Consider the following 15,498-nt stretch of genomic DNA (forward strand, 5'->3'; position numbering starts at 1 on the left):
GTCGAGGTTTAATAAATATACTTTAAATAAATGCATCGTCTCTTGACAAGAATAACTCTGATCTAATTATTCTTTATTCCAAGTTTTTTTCTAATTTTAGCTTTATACCCATTTGACCAGGGAGACCATCTATGCTGGACACCTTAAGATCACAGTCATATATAAGAGCACGAATAAAAATAGAAAAAAAATATATTATCTCTATCTAAATAGTGCTGCATGTGGCGTGGATAATACAACAGCTCAGGCCAGAAGTAATTTTGACTCCGAAGTTCAAGATTTATTAATTATCCCAGTGAACGGATGACAATTCGAGCGAGCACTTTTAGCATCCAACAGGTATATAGTTCAGGTGTTGCTGGTTCGAAATCTAGACATTAATCCCCTTCGTATTAAAAATAATTCAGCTTTGCCAAGAAAAATAAAAATGGCGAAGGTAACTGTGTTGCTTTGTTTTTGCATTCTAGCAGTCTTTGGTTCTGTTAATGCCCACACAGAAAAGAAAAAGGTTGGTATCTATGAGCTTAAGAGAGGAGATATGTCCTTGAAGTTTACCAATTGGGGGGCAACTCTTGTCTCCTTCGTTCTCCCTGACAAAAATGGTAGCCATTGTTACTGATCTTCTGTTCATCTCAATCATGTTCTTGTTTTATGGCCTTTGGGTAAAATTAGAGGTTCCGTTTCCTCTCTTTTAAATGTTTGTCCTCTTTTTCACTCTTTAATTTCTCTGGTGTCACAGGAAAGCTGATTGATATTGTTCTTGGATACGACACAATTAAGCAGTACAAGGTAGGGTTTCACATCTTCATTAATTTGTAGCTACCTTTGTTTTTGAAAGAAAGGAGGAGATTTGAGAGAGATCCGAAGACAAATCATTGGGCTTGGACATAAATTGTTTCATTACATACGGTTTATGTTGTGTCCTAATGGGTTTTATATCCACTGATTCTTCATCTTCTGACAGAGAGTTTGGTAAATAAATTTGTGCAGAACGATACAACATATTTTGGAGCCATTGTTGGACGGGTCGCAAACAGAATTAAGGGTGCTCAGTTTAAGCTCCATGGACACACATTCAAGCTAGTTCCTAATGAAGGGAAAAACATGCTTCATGGTGGTCCAAAGGGATATGCTGATGTTGTTTGGGAAGTGACCAAGTATCAGAACAAGGGTCATAAACCTCACATTGTTTTCAGCTATCACAGTTTTGACGGGGAAGAAGGTGCCTGAATTTCTGTCTCACTGCATTTCTTTAAGATATATAAAGATTTACTCCATGTCAATATCATCATCTTAATTTGTTTTCCAAGAAAAAATGGTGAAGATTGCTCGTTCTCCTTCTTTGGAAACTCTGCAGGATTTCCTGGAGAGATCCTAGTCACTGTCAGGTATACTCTCCTTGCAGAGAACCAAGTGACTGTTGTAATGAAAGCCAAGAATATTGGTAACAAGGCAACCCCTGTAAATATTGCCAACCATGCTTACTGGAACCTGGGAGGCCATCAGAGTGGCGACATCTTGTCTGAAAAGATTCAGATTTTTGCATCCAATTACACACCTGTTGATAGCGACCTTATTCCAACTGGAAAGATCGAAGCCGTGAAGGGAACTCCATTTGATTTCCTCAAACCCAGGGTCATTGGAAGCAGGAGCAGGCAACTTCCTAAAGGTTATGATATCAACTATGCTCTCGATGGAGTTCATGGTGGCAAGATTAGGAAAGCAGCAGTGTTGCAAGACGAGAGGTCGGGAATTGAAATGGAGCTCTCGACAAACGCGCCTGGGTTGCAATTCTACACTGGTAACATGATCAAGGATGTGAAGGGAAAGGATGGATTTGTGTACAAGGCTCATGCAGCTCTATGCTTGGAGACTCAATGGTATCCTGACTATGTTAATCAACCCGACTTCCCTCAATCTATTGTGGAGCCTCGAAAGAATTACAAACATGTAATGTTGTACAAATTTTCAACACATTAAGGGAATTTAGGAGTTAAATCTTAATATGCTACATGTATACCACAATATTTTTTTTTTTTTTTTTTTAATGTTGTGTATATATATATCACATAAGATCACTCCTCCATTATCTATAAGATTCACACCTCAACATTTATCAATTGAGATTTTTGAAATTGAACTTCAAAATTTTATTTGTAAATCAATTTTTTTCTCTCTCCTTATGGTGTGTTTTTAATAATGCTCGGATCAATTAAGAAGATTTTGTACAATACAAATTAACAATATTAGACTAGTGATATGTAAAGCAACCTATAAAAAAAAAATAACAACAATTAGAAAAAAAAAGTTTTTGAGAAAATTATAATGATTTAAACTAAAACAAACATATGTTTTTAATTAAAAAAAACTCAAATGTTCTCTATTCAAGGATTTCTTTTTAATATTTATGAAAATACTTTTTTTTATTCGAAACATTGTTTTCTAAGTAAAACACTTATTATGATTTTGAAAGTATGTATCAATTAGGAAATTAAAAAAAATCATGAAGCTATTGTCTCACCACAATCATATGAAAAAAAATATAAGAATAATAAATTTGAAAATTTCTATAAAATAATTACAATAAACAAATTAAGAAAGATTTACAATAAGAAAATTAAGAAACTTTATATTTTATTCTCATTCAATATTAATAAGAAAGTTATTTTAAAAATTCTACATATTAGGCTAGTACATAAATATTCATCAAGAGTTCAATAATATCATCACAAAAAATCCTCTTTAAAATGAAGGCATAAATTTTACTTCCAGCATGTTTTTAAAATAAAATGCAATGACAGATAAAAATATATATTTGTTAAAAATTTCAATCATTTGAAATAAGTTTGAAAAGTATATATCTTCAATCTAAAATGCATTTCCTTATTAATTCATCTTTTTATTATTTTAATGAAAAAAAGTTAATTTTAATCATGTTTTTTAAATAAAAATCTATCATGAACTTAAAAGCAAGTTTTAATAAAAATATTAAAACTTTCATTTCAATAAAATTTATATATTAATTTGAATGAGAATAAAATATAAAGTTTGAATTAAGGAGACATATTAATTATATTAATGGAATATATATATAGTGATATTGTTTTTCTGGTTCTCTTTTTTTCTCATTTTCTAATGCCAATTTTTAACTATAAATCTTTGTACAAACAAGCCTTGTCACATTTTAAATAATAAGACTCATAGGCTAAGCTTTCTTATTACTTATAGTCAATGATATATATGCTTCATTGAAGGTTTGTGTTCAGATATGTTCTCATAGGTCTAGGTCTAGATGCAACATGTTATGTTTGAAAATATAACTTGTTTGTTTTAGTGAATGAACTGTTATTGAGTTTTTTTTATACTTGATATCCTTGTTATTGTAGGTAAGTTCTGTTGATGATTTGTGATATTTGATTGAGGAAAATGATTTGATTCATTGTATTTAGTTATATGTATTTTTATTTAGATTTTGGCTGGGGTCACATATAAGAGAGCCTGCTAATTTTTTTATTTTTTATAAATGAATGGATGCATTAAAATGAAAAACCATAAATCATAGATTAATAATTTAACTGAATATGCTTAATTGTTTAGTTATAATGTTTAGATGCTGAGAAAAAAATATAGGGTTCAAATATAGTGGTTGTGCCTTTTTAAGTAGTAGTGTTCGAGAGCCTTCAATGCATTTAGATTTTAATCATGAAGAGGCATTTGATGCACCTGCTAACGACGTAGGTTCATTGAGTATGGATCGTAGTTCTGGCATCTCATCTGTTAGAGATTCTTATTATAGCAAGTTAATAACAGAATGGAAATCGAATTTAACCATTTAAGAAAATTTGTTTTCTTCAAACATTACATTAAATTAATGACCATGTGCTTATATAATTTGAAGTTAATTAATTGATTTTCAGGCTCACAAATATAGAAGCTGAGCGAACGATAACATCAATGATGAAAGCGTTGATTAAACTGCTGATGAAAGTGACTCTAATTTAATAAAGCCAGCTTAGAGAACATCCATAGTAGATGCTTATGGTTGAGGCTTGGTGGGGGAAGTTTAAGGTTGGTGCATATATAATCTATACTTTTAGTTAATATACATTTGTTTTTAAATTTATAAATTAATTATTTTATTCTAATGATTATAAGAAAATTTTTGGTGGGATGGTGCAAACTCTAACGTTGCCAGACAAGTCTGGAAAAATCATAACGCAACTAGATAAGTTTTAACGTGTTAAGTTTATAATTTTTGATAAAATTGTAATTTTTTATCATTATGTTTTTTTAGTTTAACGAACTTTTAAACCAAGTTATGTGATTTCTACTATGACATGCACACCTATGCTAAGAGAAGAATTGAGTCAGATGACTAAGAGTCGAGTTCTTGACATTAGAGGGTTTTAGGAGACAATCATGGAGTGAGTTTTCAAATAGAACAAGGAGACTCATAGTTCCATTATCAAGCATGTCAATGTGTCTCTTCCTTTTACTAACCATGTAAGCTCCTAGTAAGAGCCTATTTTATTTTTAATTAGTTTTCTTAAAATAGTAGTTATTATTTGAAGAACGTTTAACTATTGATTTATTTTACAGACAACATAGCTTGAGTGTGAGCCAACTCTGATGGAGTTATACATGGAAACACGTATACGGAGGGAGGATAAATAAAAAAGGTGCATTAGTTTAGGAACAACCGAGTTGTTTATTGTAAGTAAACTTTGAAAATTTTTTATATTGTTTGGATTAATGTTTTTTATCCATATCTTTGAATTTTTTATGTAGGAATAACATAACAGTGACATGTATACCAAACACAAAAAGGACTCTTCACCCATCCAGAATACGATCTAAAGTTGTGATTGGAAGTTAGAGCAATAGGTGGACATAATAGGAATCAGGTTTATGGTATCTTTATGATTATGGCTTGAGAAATGAGGTAAGATTGTAATGTCTCGATCATAGACATCCCATAATCCAATCAGAGGAAGCCATCACCAGCTGTTGAGGAGTTGGCTGAACATTGAATTGGTGCTTTAAGGACCGAAATGGAGGCAAAGTAAGAAGCAATGAGAGGAGATGATGGCATACTTGTACAATAATTATCCTGCCCCTTATGGATCTTCAAGAGATTTTTCTCCCCCTCCACTAGCAATGCTAGCTTCTTATTAATATATATAGACATTTGTAATTGATTTATATAGTTAAATTAATAATACAAAATGTGTTCTTCAATTTAAATTAGTTGTTTACTATTGTTTAATGCCGTTGAATGTTACATTGTTTAATAGCATTTTAAACCAATTAATTGACTAAAACACCAACGAAATCACCGATGGACATAAAAAAACGTTAGTGATTATGTCGGTCAAATAAGATCATTTTTCTTAAAGAATTACAAAGAGTTGTAAATTATTTTGATATAAACTGATAGATTCACCAACAAAACATGTCGGTCAATCCGTTAGTGACACACAATATATAACCGATGAATTTACTCGTTGATAATCGATCGATAATATTTACCATTAGATATGCCAACAGACAATGATCGATGCTTATTTTTATCACTGATAACTATAATTTTTCAGTATAAAACTAACTGATAAAACTATTAAAAAATAAGACATCAGTGATAAGACACTTGTCGATGACAAGTTTTCATCGGTAAATTCATTAATGATTTTTATATCGATAAAAATACAATAATTTTCTAAGAATTTTTATATTGATAGAATATTTCATTACATGTGTGTATATCAATTTTTTAATTCTAAAATATGAGAGTAGATTATAGTATCTTGATTATAAATACCTCATAATCCGAATATTTTGAAGAGTTGGCACGTCGTGAACATGATAGCATTGCTATGGTCAAGAGTTGAAAGCGTGCTTACACAAGATCCAGAGAAATATCGCAAAGCACTAGACGCCTATCATAACAAGGGCACAATTCTTGGAGAGATGAAAATGACGGGCCCATTAAGTTCATGAAAGGCCATGGACGAGCTTCTAAAGAAATGTCCAATCTGTGACTCGGGCATGCCGAAACTGAGCACCCTTTGGGCCAAGCATGCATGGTCTCCTTTTCAACACCACAGGCTATCGTCGAAACGCTCTATCTTTATTTTCTATTTCACACGTTCAACTCCAATGCGCACCCATAAATATCTCTTATATAATAAGTACTCGTATCTTCAGATAAAAGACCGAGCCTGTTTCACATTCTGCGTGGAGAAGATGGCCAAGTTTTCAGCGTCGTTTTGTTTAACCCTACTGGTAATTTCTGGGTGTGCCTGTATTGACTCGGCAATGGGGGGGGAGGAGATTGGGATATACGAGCTCAAGAAGGGTAATCTAAGCATGAAGCTTACCAATTATGGTGCCCGTATCATCTCCCTTGTTCTCCCTGATAAAAATGGTATGTTCTCTTCTTCGATCCATTTTGTGAATTCAATCGCTTGGGATTTCCTGTTTGTTATTATATAAATAGCATCTCAAGTTCAAGAATACGATCGAGTTCTTGTGCTGATAACGTCTGCCTGTTGACGAACACTTGACAGGAAAGCTAGGTGATGTTGCTCTTGGCTTTGATACTATTGAGGAATTCATGGTGAGGATTGTCTCTCTTTAATTTGTTTTTTCATGTTTTAGTTTTCTGTTTATGAGAGAAGGGATCATTTCGCATTATTTCTTGTGCAAAATGATTCCCATAGGAATGGCCTCTGTCTTTCCGTTTGTGTCTCTCTCAAGTCTCGAGGACATTCAAGCACATGGTGCTGCTCATGCAGGACTCCCGCTGCAGTGATATACAGTATTCCACTACACCTGCACCCACATCCTTTGTTAAATAATATATTTTATATTATTTTATATGTCAATGCTGATAGGATAATATATTTAATTTAACTTATATATAATCTTTTTATATTTTAGATTAATTTAAACACTTTAAAATAAATAAATTAATGAAAATTCCAGCCTTCTTCTCTTTTATATTTATATTTCTTTTTATATTATTCTAATTAATTTCACAACCCTAGCTATTAGACAAATGTGTTGCAGCTAAATCTGCCGCATATTTTGCAGTGCCTTTGCCAAAATGCGAAGGCAACCTTTTTTAAATGCCTTTCCCTTCGGTATAAAGACAAATTTTGGCCTATGACTTTTCCAACGTAATTAATGATAAGACCATGAGCATTCACCTTGATATTTCAAATTCCACTTTGTTTATATATATATTGGAAAATTAATAATGTGTTTGGTATTGTAAAATATTTTTTTTATATTAGTATATTAAAATTATATATAAAAAATATTTTAAAAATATTAATTTAATGTTTTAAGGTAAGAAATAATTTGAAAAGCACTTTAAAAATAAATAAAAAAATTATTATGGTAAATTTTGTTTTTCAAATTATTGTTTACCTCAAAAATCATTAAATTAATTTTTTAAGTGTTTTTATATGATTTTAATGCACTAATGTAAAAATTAAAAAACATAAAAAAAACTAACATTTTAATATATTATTAATTAAAACTAATTTTAAAAAAATACATTACATATTATCATAATATGAAAGATTAATTAATTACGTATTGTAGGGGGAAAGAAGAACACAGAAGGGCAGCGTCCTGCAAGAACTAGGGAAACAAATTCCTAACAAAAACCTATATATACATAGAGGGAACTTCTGTTATTGTTTTTCTTTTCAGCATTTCAATCCTTTCAAAAGTAAACAAAAAAACTGTTTATTTGAGACTACTTAGAATAGGGTTTTAAGTTCTAGATTATCAATTAATTAGAGAAGATTTTAACATGTAAGAAAAAATAGCATGACCCATTTTATACTTTAATAATTGTTTTGTTCTTCTTAACAAATGTTTCGTCTTTCAAATAATTGTTTTCTGCATTAATCTACGAAAAAAGAAAGAAAAAAAAAGCCTTCCTTTGAGGTTTTCTTTATACTTACATGCATGGATTGGAAAAAAAAAGAAAAGAAAAGAAGTTATTCCAGTTAAATTTCAATCCTTGTTTTATTTATTCAGTTATCTATTATAAAAACAAAAATAACACCCTAAAGAATACATATTAGCATTGCAATCCTGTTTATAGAAATTAATTAATTTTTTTATATATAAAAGGATAGTAATTTCATTAATGACATAAATCAATATAATCCTGTGTATAGAAACACTTAACTCTAGAATATGGAACAATCCCAGGGACTTAGCCTCATATCAAGTCCCTCACATTAAGCCATGATCACTCATGCCTACACAACACAAGCACACAGTACAACAAGGAAAACATCACACGCGGGGGAATGATCTGATTCATGAAGACTTAAAGAAGAATCAATGCATATTTGCTTAATGAATTATAGAAAAATTATGTAAAATTTCGCGGTTCATTTGAAGGAAAAGTAAATTCACATCTGACATGCAGAAGATGTTGTATCTGTAATTGGTGCGTTTCTGTCAGACAATTTATGCTTTGTTTCATGTCAAGTACTAATATTTTTCATTTATAATTTCCCTTGAATTATACTATGAAATTGATAGACTTTTTGTGCAGAATGCTTCATCACCCTTCGGGGCCACTGTGGGACGGGTTGCCAATAGAATCTCTAATGCTCATTTTACCTTGAATGGAACTGTTTACAAACTACCTGCTAATTCAGGGAATAACACGATTCATGGTAACCTTCCATCATATTACACCCAGCAAAGTGGAAGCTTAATTTTCTCAGATTGCTTTTCTACCAATTTCATGAGATTTCTTGTTTCTTTCTCAACGAATTGCTTGCTTATGTGGATATGATCAGGCGGGCCTATAGGATTCAGCAAGGTTGTTTGGAAAGTGAAGAAGTACAGCCCAGATGGTCCTGTTCCTTACATTGTCTTTGCTTATCACAGCTTTGATGGTGAACAAGGTAAGAGCATTTAGTCTGTATTAATTAAGGCCATAGTTTTAATTTTCCACACCAGAGAGGCTCACATATAACATCTAAGATATATCTAAGAGCATGAATGACACACTTAATGTGAAGATTATTTTCATATTCACAGGATTCCCTGGTGATCTCCTTGTAAAAACAACCTACACGCTCCTTGGAGACAACCAACTGCGTATAATAATGGAAGCAAAAGCTCTAAACAAGGCCACACCGGTTTGTCTAGTCAACCATGCCTTTTGGAACCTTGGTGGCCACAATAGCGGCGATATCTTGTCAGAAAAAATTCAGATTTTTGCTTCGCGTTACATTCCTCTTGACAATAAGCTCATTCCTACAGGAGAAATTGTGACAGTGAAAGAAACACCCTATGATTTTCTCAAGCCCAACACCATTGGCAGCAGGATCAACGAACTCCCTAAGGGCTATGACACCAACTACGCACTTGATGGAAGTGGAAACAAGAAGTTGAGGAAAGCAGCAATTGTGCATGACGAGAAGTCTGGAAGAGCAATGGAGATATTAACCAATCAACCTGGTGTGCAGTTCTTCACTAGCAACACTTTGAACGTGAAGGGAAAAGGTGGTTTTATGTATAAACCTCATGGAGCTCTATGTCTAGAGACTCAAGGATTTCCTGATTCTGTTAACCATCCCAACTTCCCTTCACAGATTGTGAATCCAGGGAAGCTGTACAAGCATTACATGTTATTCAAGTTCTCTACTTTCTAGATAATTTTCACGACAAAAACACAACAAGTACATTATGTACGTGTTTCGAGACTGCTTTTTCTGTAGTTTCAAAGTTGGAGGATGTCGTTTCTTCTTTCTGTTGTCTGAGGCAATATATTGTTCTAGAAAATGAATGAATAATCGTTGAATAGATTATATTGCTCGTAAGATATTTATTGACAATAAAGATGATGAAATTTAAATTAAACAATATATTTAAACTGATTTTAGATATGAAATATCATTGCGTAAATAAGATATTTATTGTCATTATATAATGCATTGTACTTTATAATTTTATATAGTGTTTGTTGTTTTGTTTGTAGTTTTAATGAGTTGTTGAATAAGTTGTGAATATAAATGCTATTGTTGCTTAATTAGGCTAAATAAGGATTATATCCAATAAATAAGAAAATAAATTTAAAACTTCACTAATGTCATAGCTAACAAAAATAAAAAAATATTAAATAACCATTAATGACTCCATCGTTGATTTAACTTACCGATAAACTCATTGATGGATGCTAAAATCATTAGAGAATTATAGAGAGTTGGATATAATTTTGTTGGTGATGTTGTAACTCATCAACAATCTCATTGACAATCATTAAAATAATTGGAGAATTCCAAAGAGTTTAAGAAAGCATTCAAGATTTTAAACCAATAGATGGATACACCGGCAATTAAAATTCCATTGATGATATTGTACTCACTAACAGTTGCTAAAATCATTAGAGAAATATAAAGAGTTTTGGGAAGTATTTAGGAGATTTAACCAATAGACGAATTTAATGGTGAAAAAAAATTCCATCGATAATATTGTACTCAGCGACGAACTCATCAATGGAAAACAAAATCATTAAAGAATGATACAGAGTTTAAGGAAAAATTCATAGGATTGGATTCACTGATGAAAATATATGCAGATGGAAATTCTTCGATGAATTTGAAGGTTTTCAAAAGATTTTATAGATTTTTGAAATGAACGACAAATTCATTGATTATTGTAAAATATCTTGTCGATGATTTTATTAGTGATGTGCTAACATGATAAATCACCAACAGAATTATCAAAAGAAAATCTCACCGATGAATTCAAACCCAAATATTTAAGGAAATCTCTTACTTTCCCCTATTTTCCTTAAAAATCATACTCTTTATACTTTTTCTCTTCTCTCGCTCTCTCTTCTACCAAACAATTGATGTTTTCTCTTTTTCTAGAATTGGGTGGTGGGGACCAAGGTTGTTAAAATCATGTTTTGTCAAATCATACGATTTTACGAGTCAAAACATGCTTTATATGCTGAATCGTTTGAAAAAATTAAAAAAATTGGTGAAATCGAGTTGAAATTGGGTGAAATCGTTCAAAATCACGATTTCAGGACTAATCTTATAATTGTAACAAAACGCATGCACTGAAGCAAAATGTTCCCCCATGCTCCAGTTGTCAGGCGCCTATTGGCTGTGGAAATGCAAGTCATGCCACGAGGTCTTCACTCCAGTCACAAAAACGGTCTTCACTCTTCAATATTCACTCCTCCTTTTCACCAAACAAATCCCTAATCCCCTTCTCTAACTAACCAACCGAGTATCGACAACCACAAAAGGGGCGATGGTCACGGTCACGATCATGGTCCAGTCTTCACTCCTTCTCTTTCCTCACTCCAGTCTTCACTTCAAAGTCCAGCCATCAATGCTCACGGTCACGGCTTCCTTTTCATTAACAGCGGCGACGATCTCCTCAACAGCTCATGGCTTCGGGCTTCCTCTTCAATCTTCATCAATAACGGCATGCCGGCAACGATCTCATTTCTTTCCCATCATCAACAGCTGACAGCTTCCTCTTCATCAACAGCAGCAGGCGACATCACTCCTCTTCACTAGCAGTCGTTCAACCTTTATCATCAACTGCTCCTCTTCACCGTAAGTTGATTTTGCCCCATAAATCGTAACTGTATATCCCCCTGTAATATATTTTTATTTTTCCTTGTTACCCTGTAATTATTAATTACACTTTTGATTTTGCCCGGTCCAATAATTTGTATATTTATAATGTTGAATTGAATTGAATGGAATTGATCGGGTGAAAATTGAACTGAAAATTGTTGAATTGGACTGAATTGAATGCCATTTCAGTATTATAATACTAAATTAATTAGACTAAATTGAATTGAATTAATTGGGTGAAAATTGAAATTGTTAAATCATGTTTTTCGCTTTGTGGAGTGTGGAGCTGTAGGCTATCCATTTAAACTATGGAATGATGAAATGATTTTAGGATGCCATTTCAGTATTATAGTTTTGTGAATTGTTATGTATAACAAAAATTTAATTATAATCATAAAATGTTTGGATTTATTACATGGTTGATTTGAGTTGATTCTTGAATTGTTGAACACTTGAACTTATGGCATATAGAAAAAATTCTTCTGGTAATAAACTTGATGTGGGATGGCAACATGGTATAGATATTGAGAAGAATTCTAGAAAAGTATAGTACAAGTATTGTCAAAAAATTATCAGTAGAGATATTTTTCATTTCAAACAGCATTTGGCTTGCACTCGTAATGATGTTGAGCAATGTCAGCAAGTTCCAGAAAATGTTAAGTAAATGATTTTGGGTATTTTGGTGAAAAATCTAAAAGCAAATGAAAAGAAAAGAAAGGCTCATCAATATACTGCAAATGATGATGATGATGAAATAAAAGAAATTAGCTCCAAAGATAAAGAAAAGAGAGTAGTTAATGGGAGTCGAAGTACACAAACAACCCTAAATCAATTGCTAAAAAAGGATATTAGAGAAGAAGCATGTTGACAAATTGCAAGGTTTTTCTATACTAGTGCAATTCCATTTAATTGTGTAAAAAACCATGAGTTTGTAAAGGCACTTGAATTGGTTGCAAAGCATGGACTAGGTTTCAAGCCTCCATCCTAATATGATATTAGAAAGAAGTATTTGAAGCAAGAAGTGGATCAAATAATGACATTACTTGAGGAGTACAAGCTAGAATGAAAAAAAAAAAAAAACAGGTTATTCAATAATATTTGATGGATGGACAGATAAAAAAAGATGTTGTATTTGTAACCTTTTGGTTAATAATCCTAAAGGGATAGTTTTTTTTTGTCATCGATGGATACTTCTAATATGTCCAAGACTGCTAATAAGGTATTTAAAATGTTAGATGCCATTGTGGAGAGGATTGGGAAGGAAAATGTTGTCCAAGTAGTCACCGATAATACTGCAAATTATAAGGTAGTAGGACAATTATTGATGGAAAAAAGAAAAAGTTTGTTTTAGACACCATGTGTTACCCATTGTATTGACTTGATATTAGAAGATTTTGAGAAGAAGTTAAAGGTTCATCAAGTAACTATTGCCAAGGGAAGGAGAATCATCTCATATATTTATTCAAGAACTATTCTTATTTCCATGCTAAGGCACTTTATGAAAGGAAGGGATTTGATTAGACCTGCTGCCACTTGGTTTGCTACTGCATATTTGACTTTGGGATGTTTGAATGATCATAAAATGCAGCTGATGACTATGTTTACTTCCAAACAGTGGAGTTCATGTAAGTTTGTAAGAATAGAAGAAGGGAAACAAATTCAAAATTATGTTTTGGACAGCAGGTTTTGGCATGATGTCACTATATGTATTAAGACAACATATCCTCTAATTAAAGTTCTTTGATTAATTGATTCAGATGAGAAACCAGCTATGGGTTTTATATATAAAGCAATGGATGAAGCAAAATAGAAGATACAGGTAAATTTTGGTTCTGAGAAAAAAATATATATATCTTGCTAATTTTTATTTCAAATATTGTCATTTATTAATATGAATGTCTTTAGAGATACTTCCAATTGAGATATTCCTAAATTGTAATGATATTTTTATTGTTTTTTTGTTTTATATAGTTATATAACTATATGGAATATTGTTAATACAATATGGGAACTTCAACTTCACAAGCCCTTATATGTAGCAGCTTATTATTTGAATCCTCATTATCATTATAATCATAATTTTAAGGTTAATACCAACATTAAAATTGAATTATATCAATGCTTATAAAGGATGGTGCCTAATGAAAGTGAAGGTGCAAAATTGACTTGCAACTTGAATCATTCAAGTATGTAAAAGGGTTATTTGGCATTGAGGTTGCCAAGACAGCAAGAGATAAAAAAAACTCAAGCTCAATGGTGGGATTTTTATGGGGATGAATGTCCAGAATTACAAAGGTTGCAATCCGAGTTCTAAGCTTGACTTTTACTTCATCTGGATGTGAGCGTAACTGGAGTGCATTTGAAATGGTGAGTTTTTTAATTTTTTTTATTTTAAATGTTGAAATATTTTATAAAAATCTTATAAATTTGAATTGCTTATTTAGGTTCATACAAAACGAAGAAATTTTTTGCACCAGAGAAAAATGAATGACTTAGTATTTATAATGTGCAATCTGAAATTGAATAATAATCAAGTCAAAAAGCAAGCTAATGATTTTAGTGTAGAAGATGATATTTCATCTGATAATGATTGGATAACCGAGGGAGAAAAACATTCGAACGTTGATTTTCTTGGTCCTATTGACAGTGCAACATGAAGAAAAAATGGTAATGAAGATGAGAGTGATGAAGAAGAAATTCCTAATGATGCTGAAATTGAGAGTCATGGTATTGAAGATGATTTAGAGATTCAAATTGATGATATTGATGTTCATACTAGTAGTAGCACTAATGTTCATAATATTGGTGTTGATACTAGTAGTGACACTAATAATCATCTTGATGCTAATGATATTGATGAATGTCTGAGGAATAATAAGGAAGATGAAGGCACCGAAGCTGGTTTTAGTTTACATGACACACTAGCAAAATGTTTGTTTTAAGTTTGTTAATTATTAGCTAATGAAAAGTTATTTAAATTATGTATGAATTTTTATTTGAAGTATGTATTTTAAGATACTTGAACTATGTATGAAATTTATTTGAAACATGTATTTTCATGTGCTTGAACTACATATGAATTTTTATTTGAATCATGAATTTTTTGTTAATGTATTTTAAAATTCCTTAGGATTTTACAATTTTACGATTCGAGTTTGTATTGTATTTTCCGTGCCGTGTTAAAATTGTGATTTTAACAACCTTGGTCCTACCCTTTATAGACCTCTAAGAGATTTTCCTCCCCTCCCCTCTTCCTATCCATATGTCGAGCTAGCTTTTTATTAATATATATATATAGACTTTTTGTAATTGATTTATATATTTAAATTAATAATATAAAATGTGTTCTTCAATTTAAATTAGTTGTTTACTATTGTTTAATGTTGCTTAATGTTACATTGTTTGATAGCATGTTAAAAAAAATTAATTAACTAAAACATCAACAAAATCACCGATGGACATAAAAAATCATTAGTGATTCTGTCGGTCAAATAGGATCATTTTTCTCAAAGAATTACATAGAGTTGTAAATTGTTTTGATATAAACCGACAGATTCACCAACAAACCATGTCGGCCAATCCGTTAGTGACACATAATATATCACCGATGAATTTACTTATTTATAATCCATCGGTACTATTTACCATCAGATATGTCAACAAACAATAGTCGATGTCTATTTTCATCACTGATTACAATAATTTTTCTATATAAAAATAACCGATAAAATTACTAACGGATAAGATATCAGCGAGAAAATGCTTGTTGACGACAAGTTTTCATTTGTAAATTCATTGATGATTTTTATATCAATAAACATACAATAATTTTCTAAGAATTTTTATATTTCTAGAATAT

General features: G+C 31.5%; 2 protein-coding genes across 4 annotated transcripts; both read left to right on the top strand.

The window, feature by feature from the left end:
- Positions 1–175: 175 nt before the first annotated feature.
- On the top strand, positions 176–2,058 carry LOC118031860 (uncharacterized). Of its 3 annotated transcripts, none has more exons than XM_035036364.2 (5): positions 176–339; positions 468–602; positions 740–789; positions 991–1,222; positions 1,358–2,058. In XM_035036364.2, the coding sequence occupies exons 2-5, from the start codon at positions 539–541 to the stop codon at positions 1,978–1,980; spliced, it is 969 nt and encodes a 322-aa protein (XP_034892255.1). In that variant the 5' UTR covers positions 176–339; positions 468–538; the 3' UTR covers positions 1,981–2,058. The 3 variants fall into 3 exon arrangements, with proteins under 3 accessions (XP_034892255.1, XP_034892253.1, XP_034892254.1); XM_035036363.2 differs by having other exon boundaries at positions 177–339; positions 471–602; XM_035036362.2 differs by having other exon boundaries at positions 176–602.
- Positions 2,059–6,199: 4,141 nt separating this feature from the next.
- LOC118031863 (uncharacterized) lies at positions 6,200–9,800 on the top strand. Its single transcript, XM_035036366.2, has 5 exons — positions 6,200–6,424; positions 6,567–6,616; positions 8,582–8,705; positions 8,832–8,939; positions 9,076–9,800. The coding sequence occupies exons 1-5, from the start codon at positions 6,244–6,246 to the stop codon at positions 9,690–9,692; spliced, it is 1,080 nt and encodes a 359-aa protein (XP_034892257.2). The 5' UTR covers positions 6,200–6,243; the 3' UTR covers positions 9,693–9,800.
- Positions 9,801–15,498: the final 5,698 nt, after the last annotated feature.

Source organism: Populus alba, chromosome 17 (assembly GCF_005239225.2).
Source record: "Populus alba chromosome 17, ASM523922v2, whole genome shotgun sequence".
NCBI lineage: Eukaryota > Viridiplantae > Streptophyta > Magnoliopsida > Malpighiales > Salicaceae > Populus > Populus alba.

What these genes read in the sequence shown, in the direction of transcription:
- LOC118031860 (XM_035036362.2), top strand. Translation starts at nt 428, where the DNA reads ATGGCGAAGGTAACTGTGTTGCTTTGTTTTTGCATTCTAGCAGTCTTT. An exon ending in CGTTCTCCCTGACAAAAATG is followed by an intron (nt 603 to 739) that starts GTAGCCATTGTT and finishes CTGGTGTCACAG; the next exon opens with GAAAGCTGATTGATATTGTT. An exon ending in CAGTTTTGACGGGGAAGAAG is followed by an intron (nt 1,223 to 1,357) that starts GTGCCTGAATTT and finishes GAAACTCTGCAG; the next exon opens with GATTTCCTGGAGAGATCCTA.
- LOC118031863 (XM_035036366.2), top strand. Translation starts at nt 6,244, where the DNA reads ATGGCCAAGTTTTCAGCGTCGTTTTGTTTAACCCTACTGGTAATTTCT. An exon ending in ATACTATTGAGGAATTCATG is followed by an intron (nt 6,617 to 8,581) that starts GTGAGGATTGTC and finishes CTTTTTGTGCAG; the next exon opens with AATGCTTCATCACCCTTCGG. An exon ending in CAGCTTTGATGGTGAACAAG is followed by an intron (nt 8,940 to 9,075) that starts GTAAGAGCATTT and finishes TCATATTCACAG; the next exon opens with GATTCCCTGGTGATCTCCTT.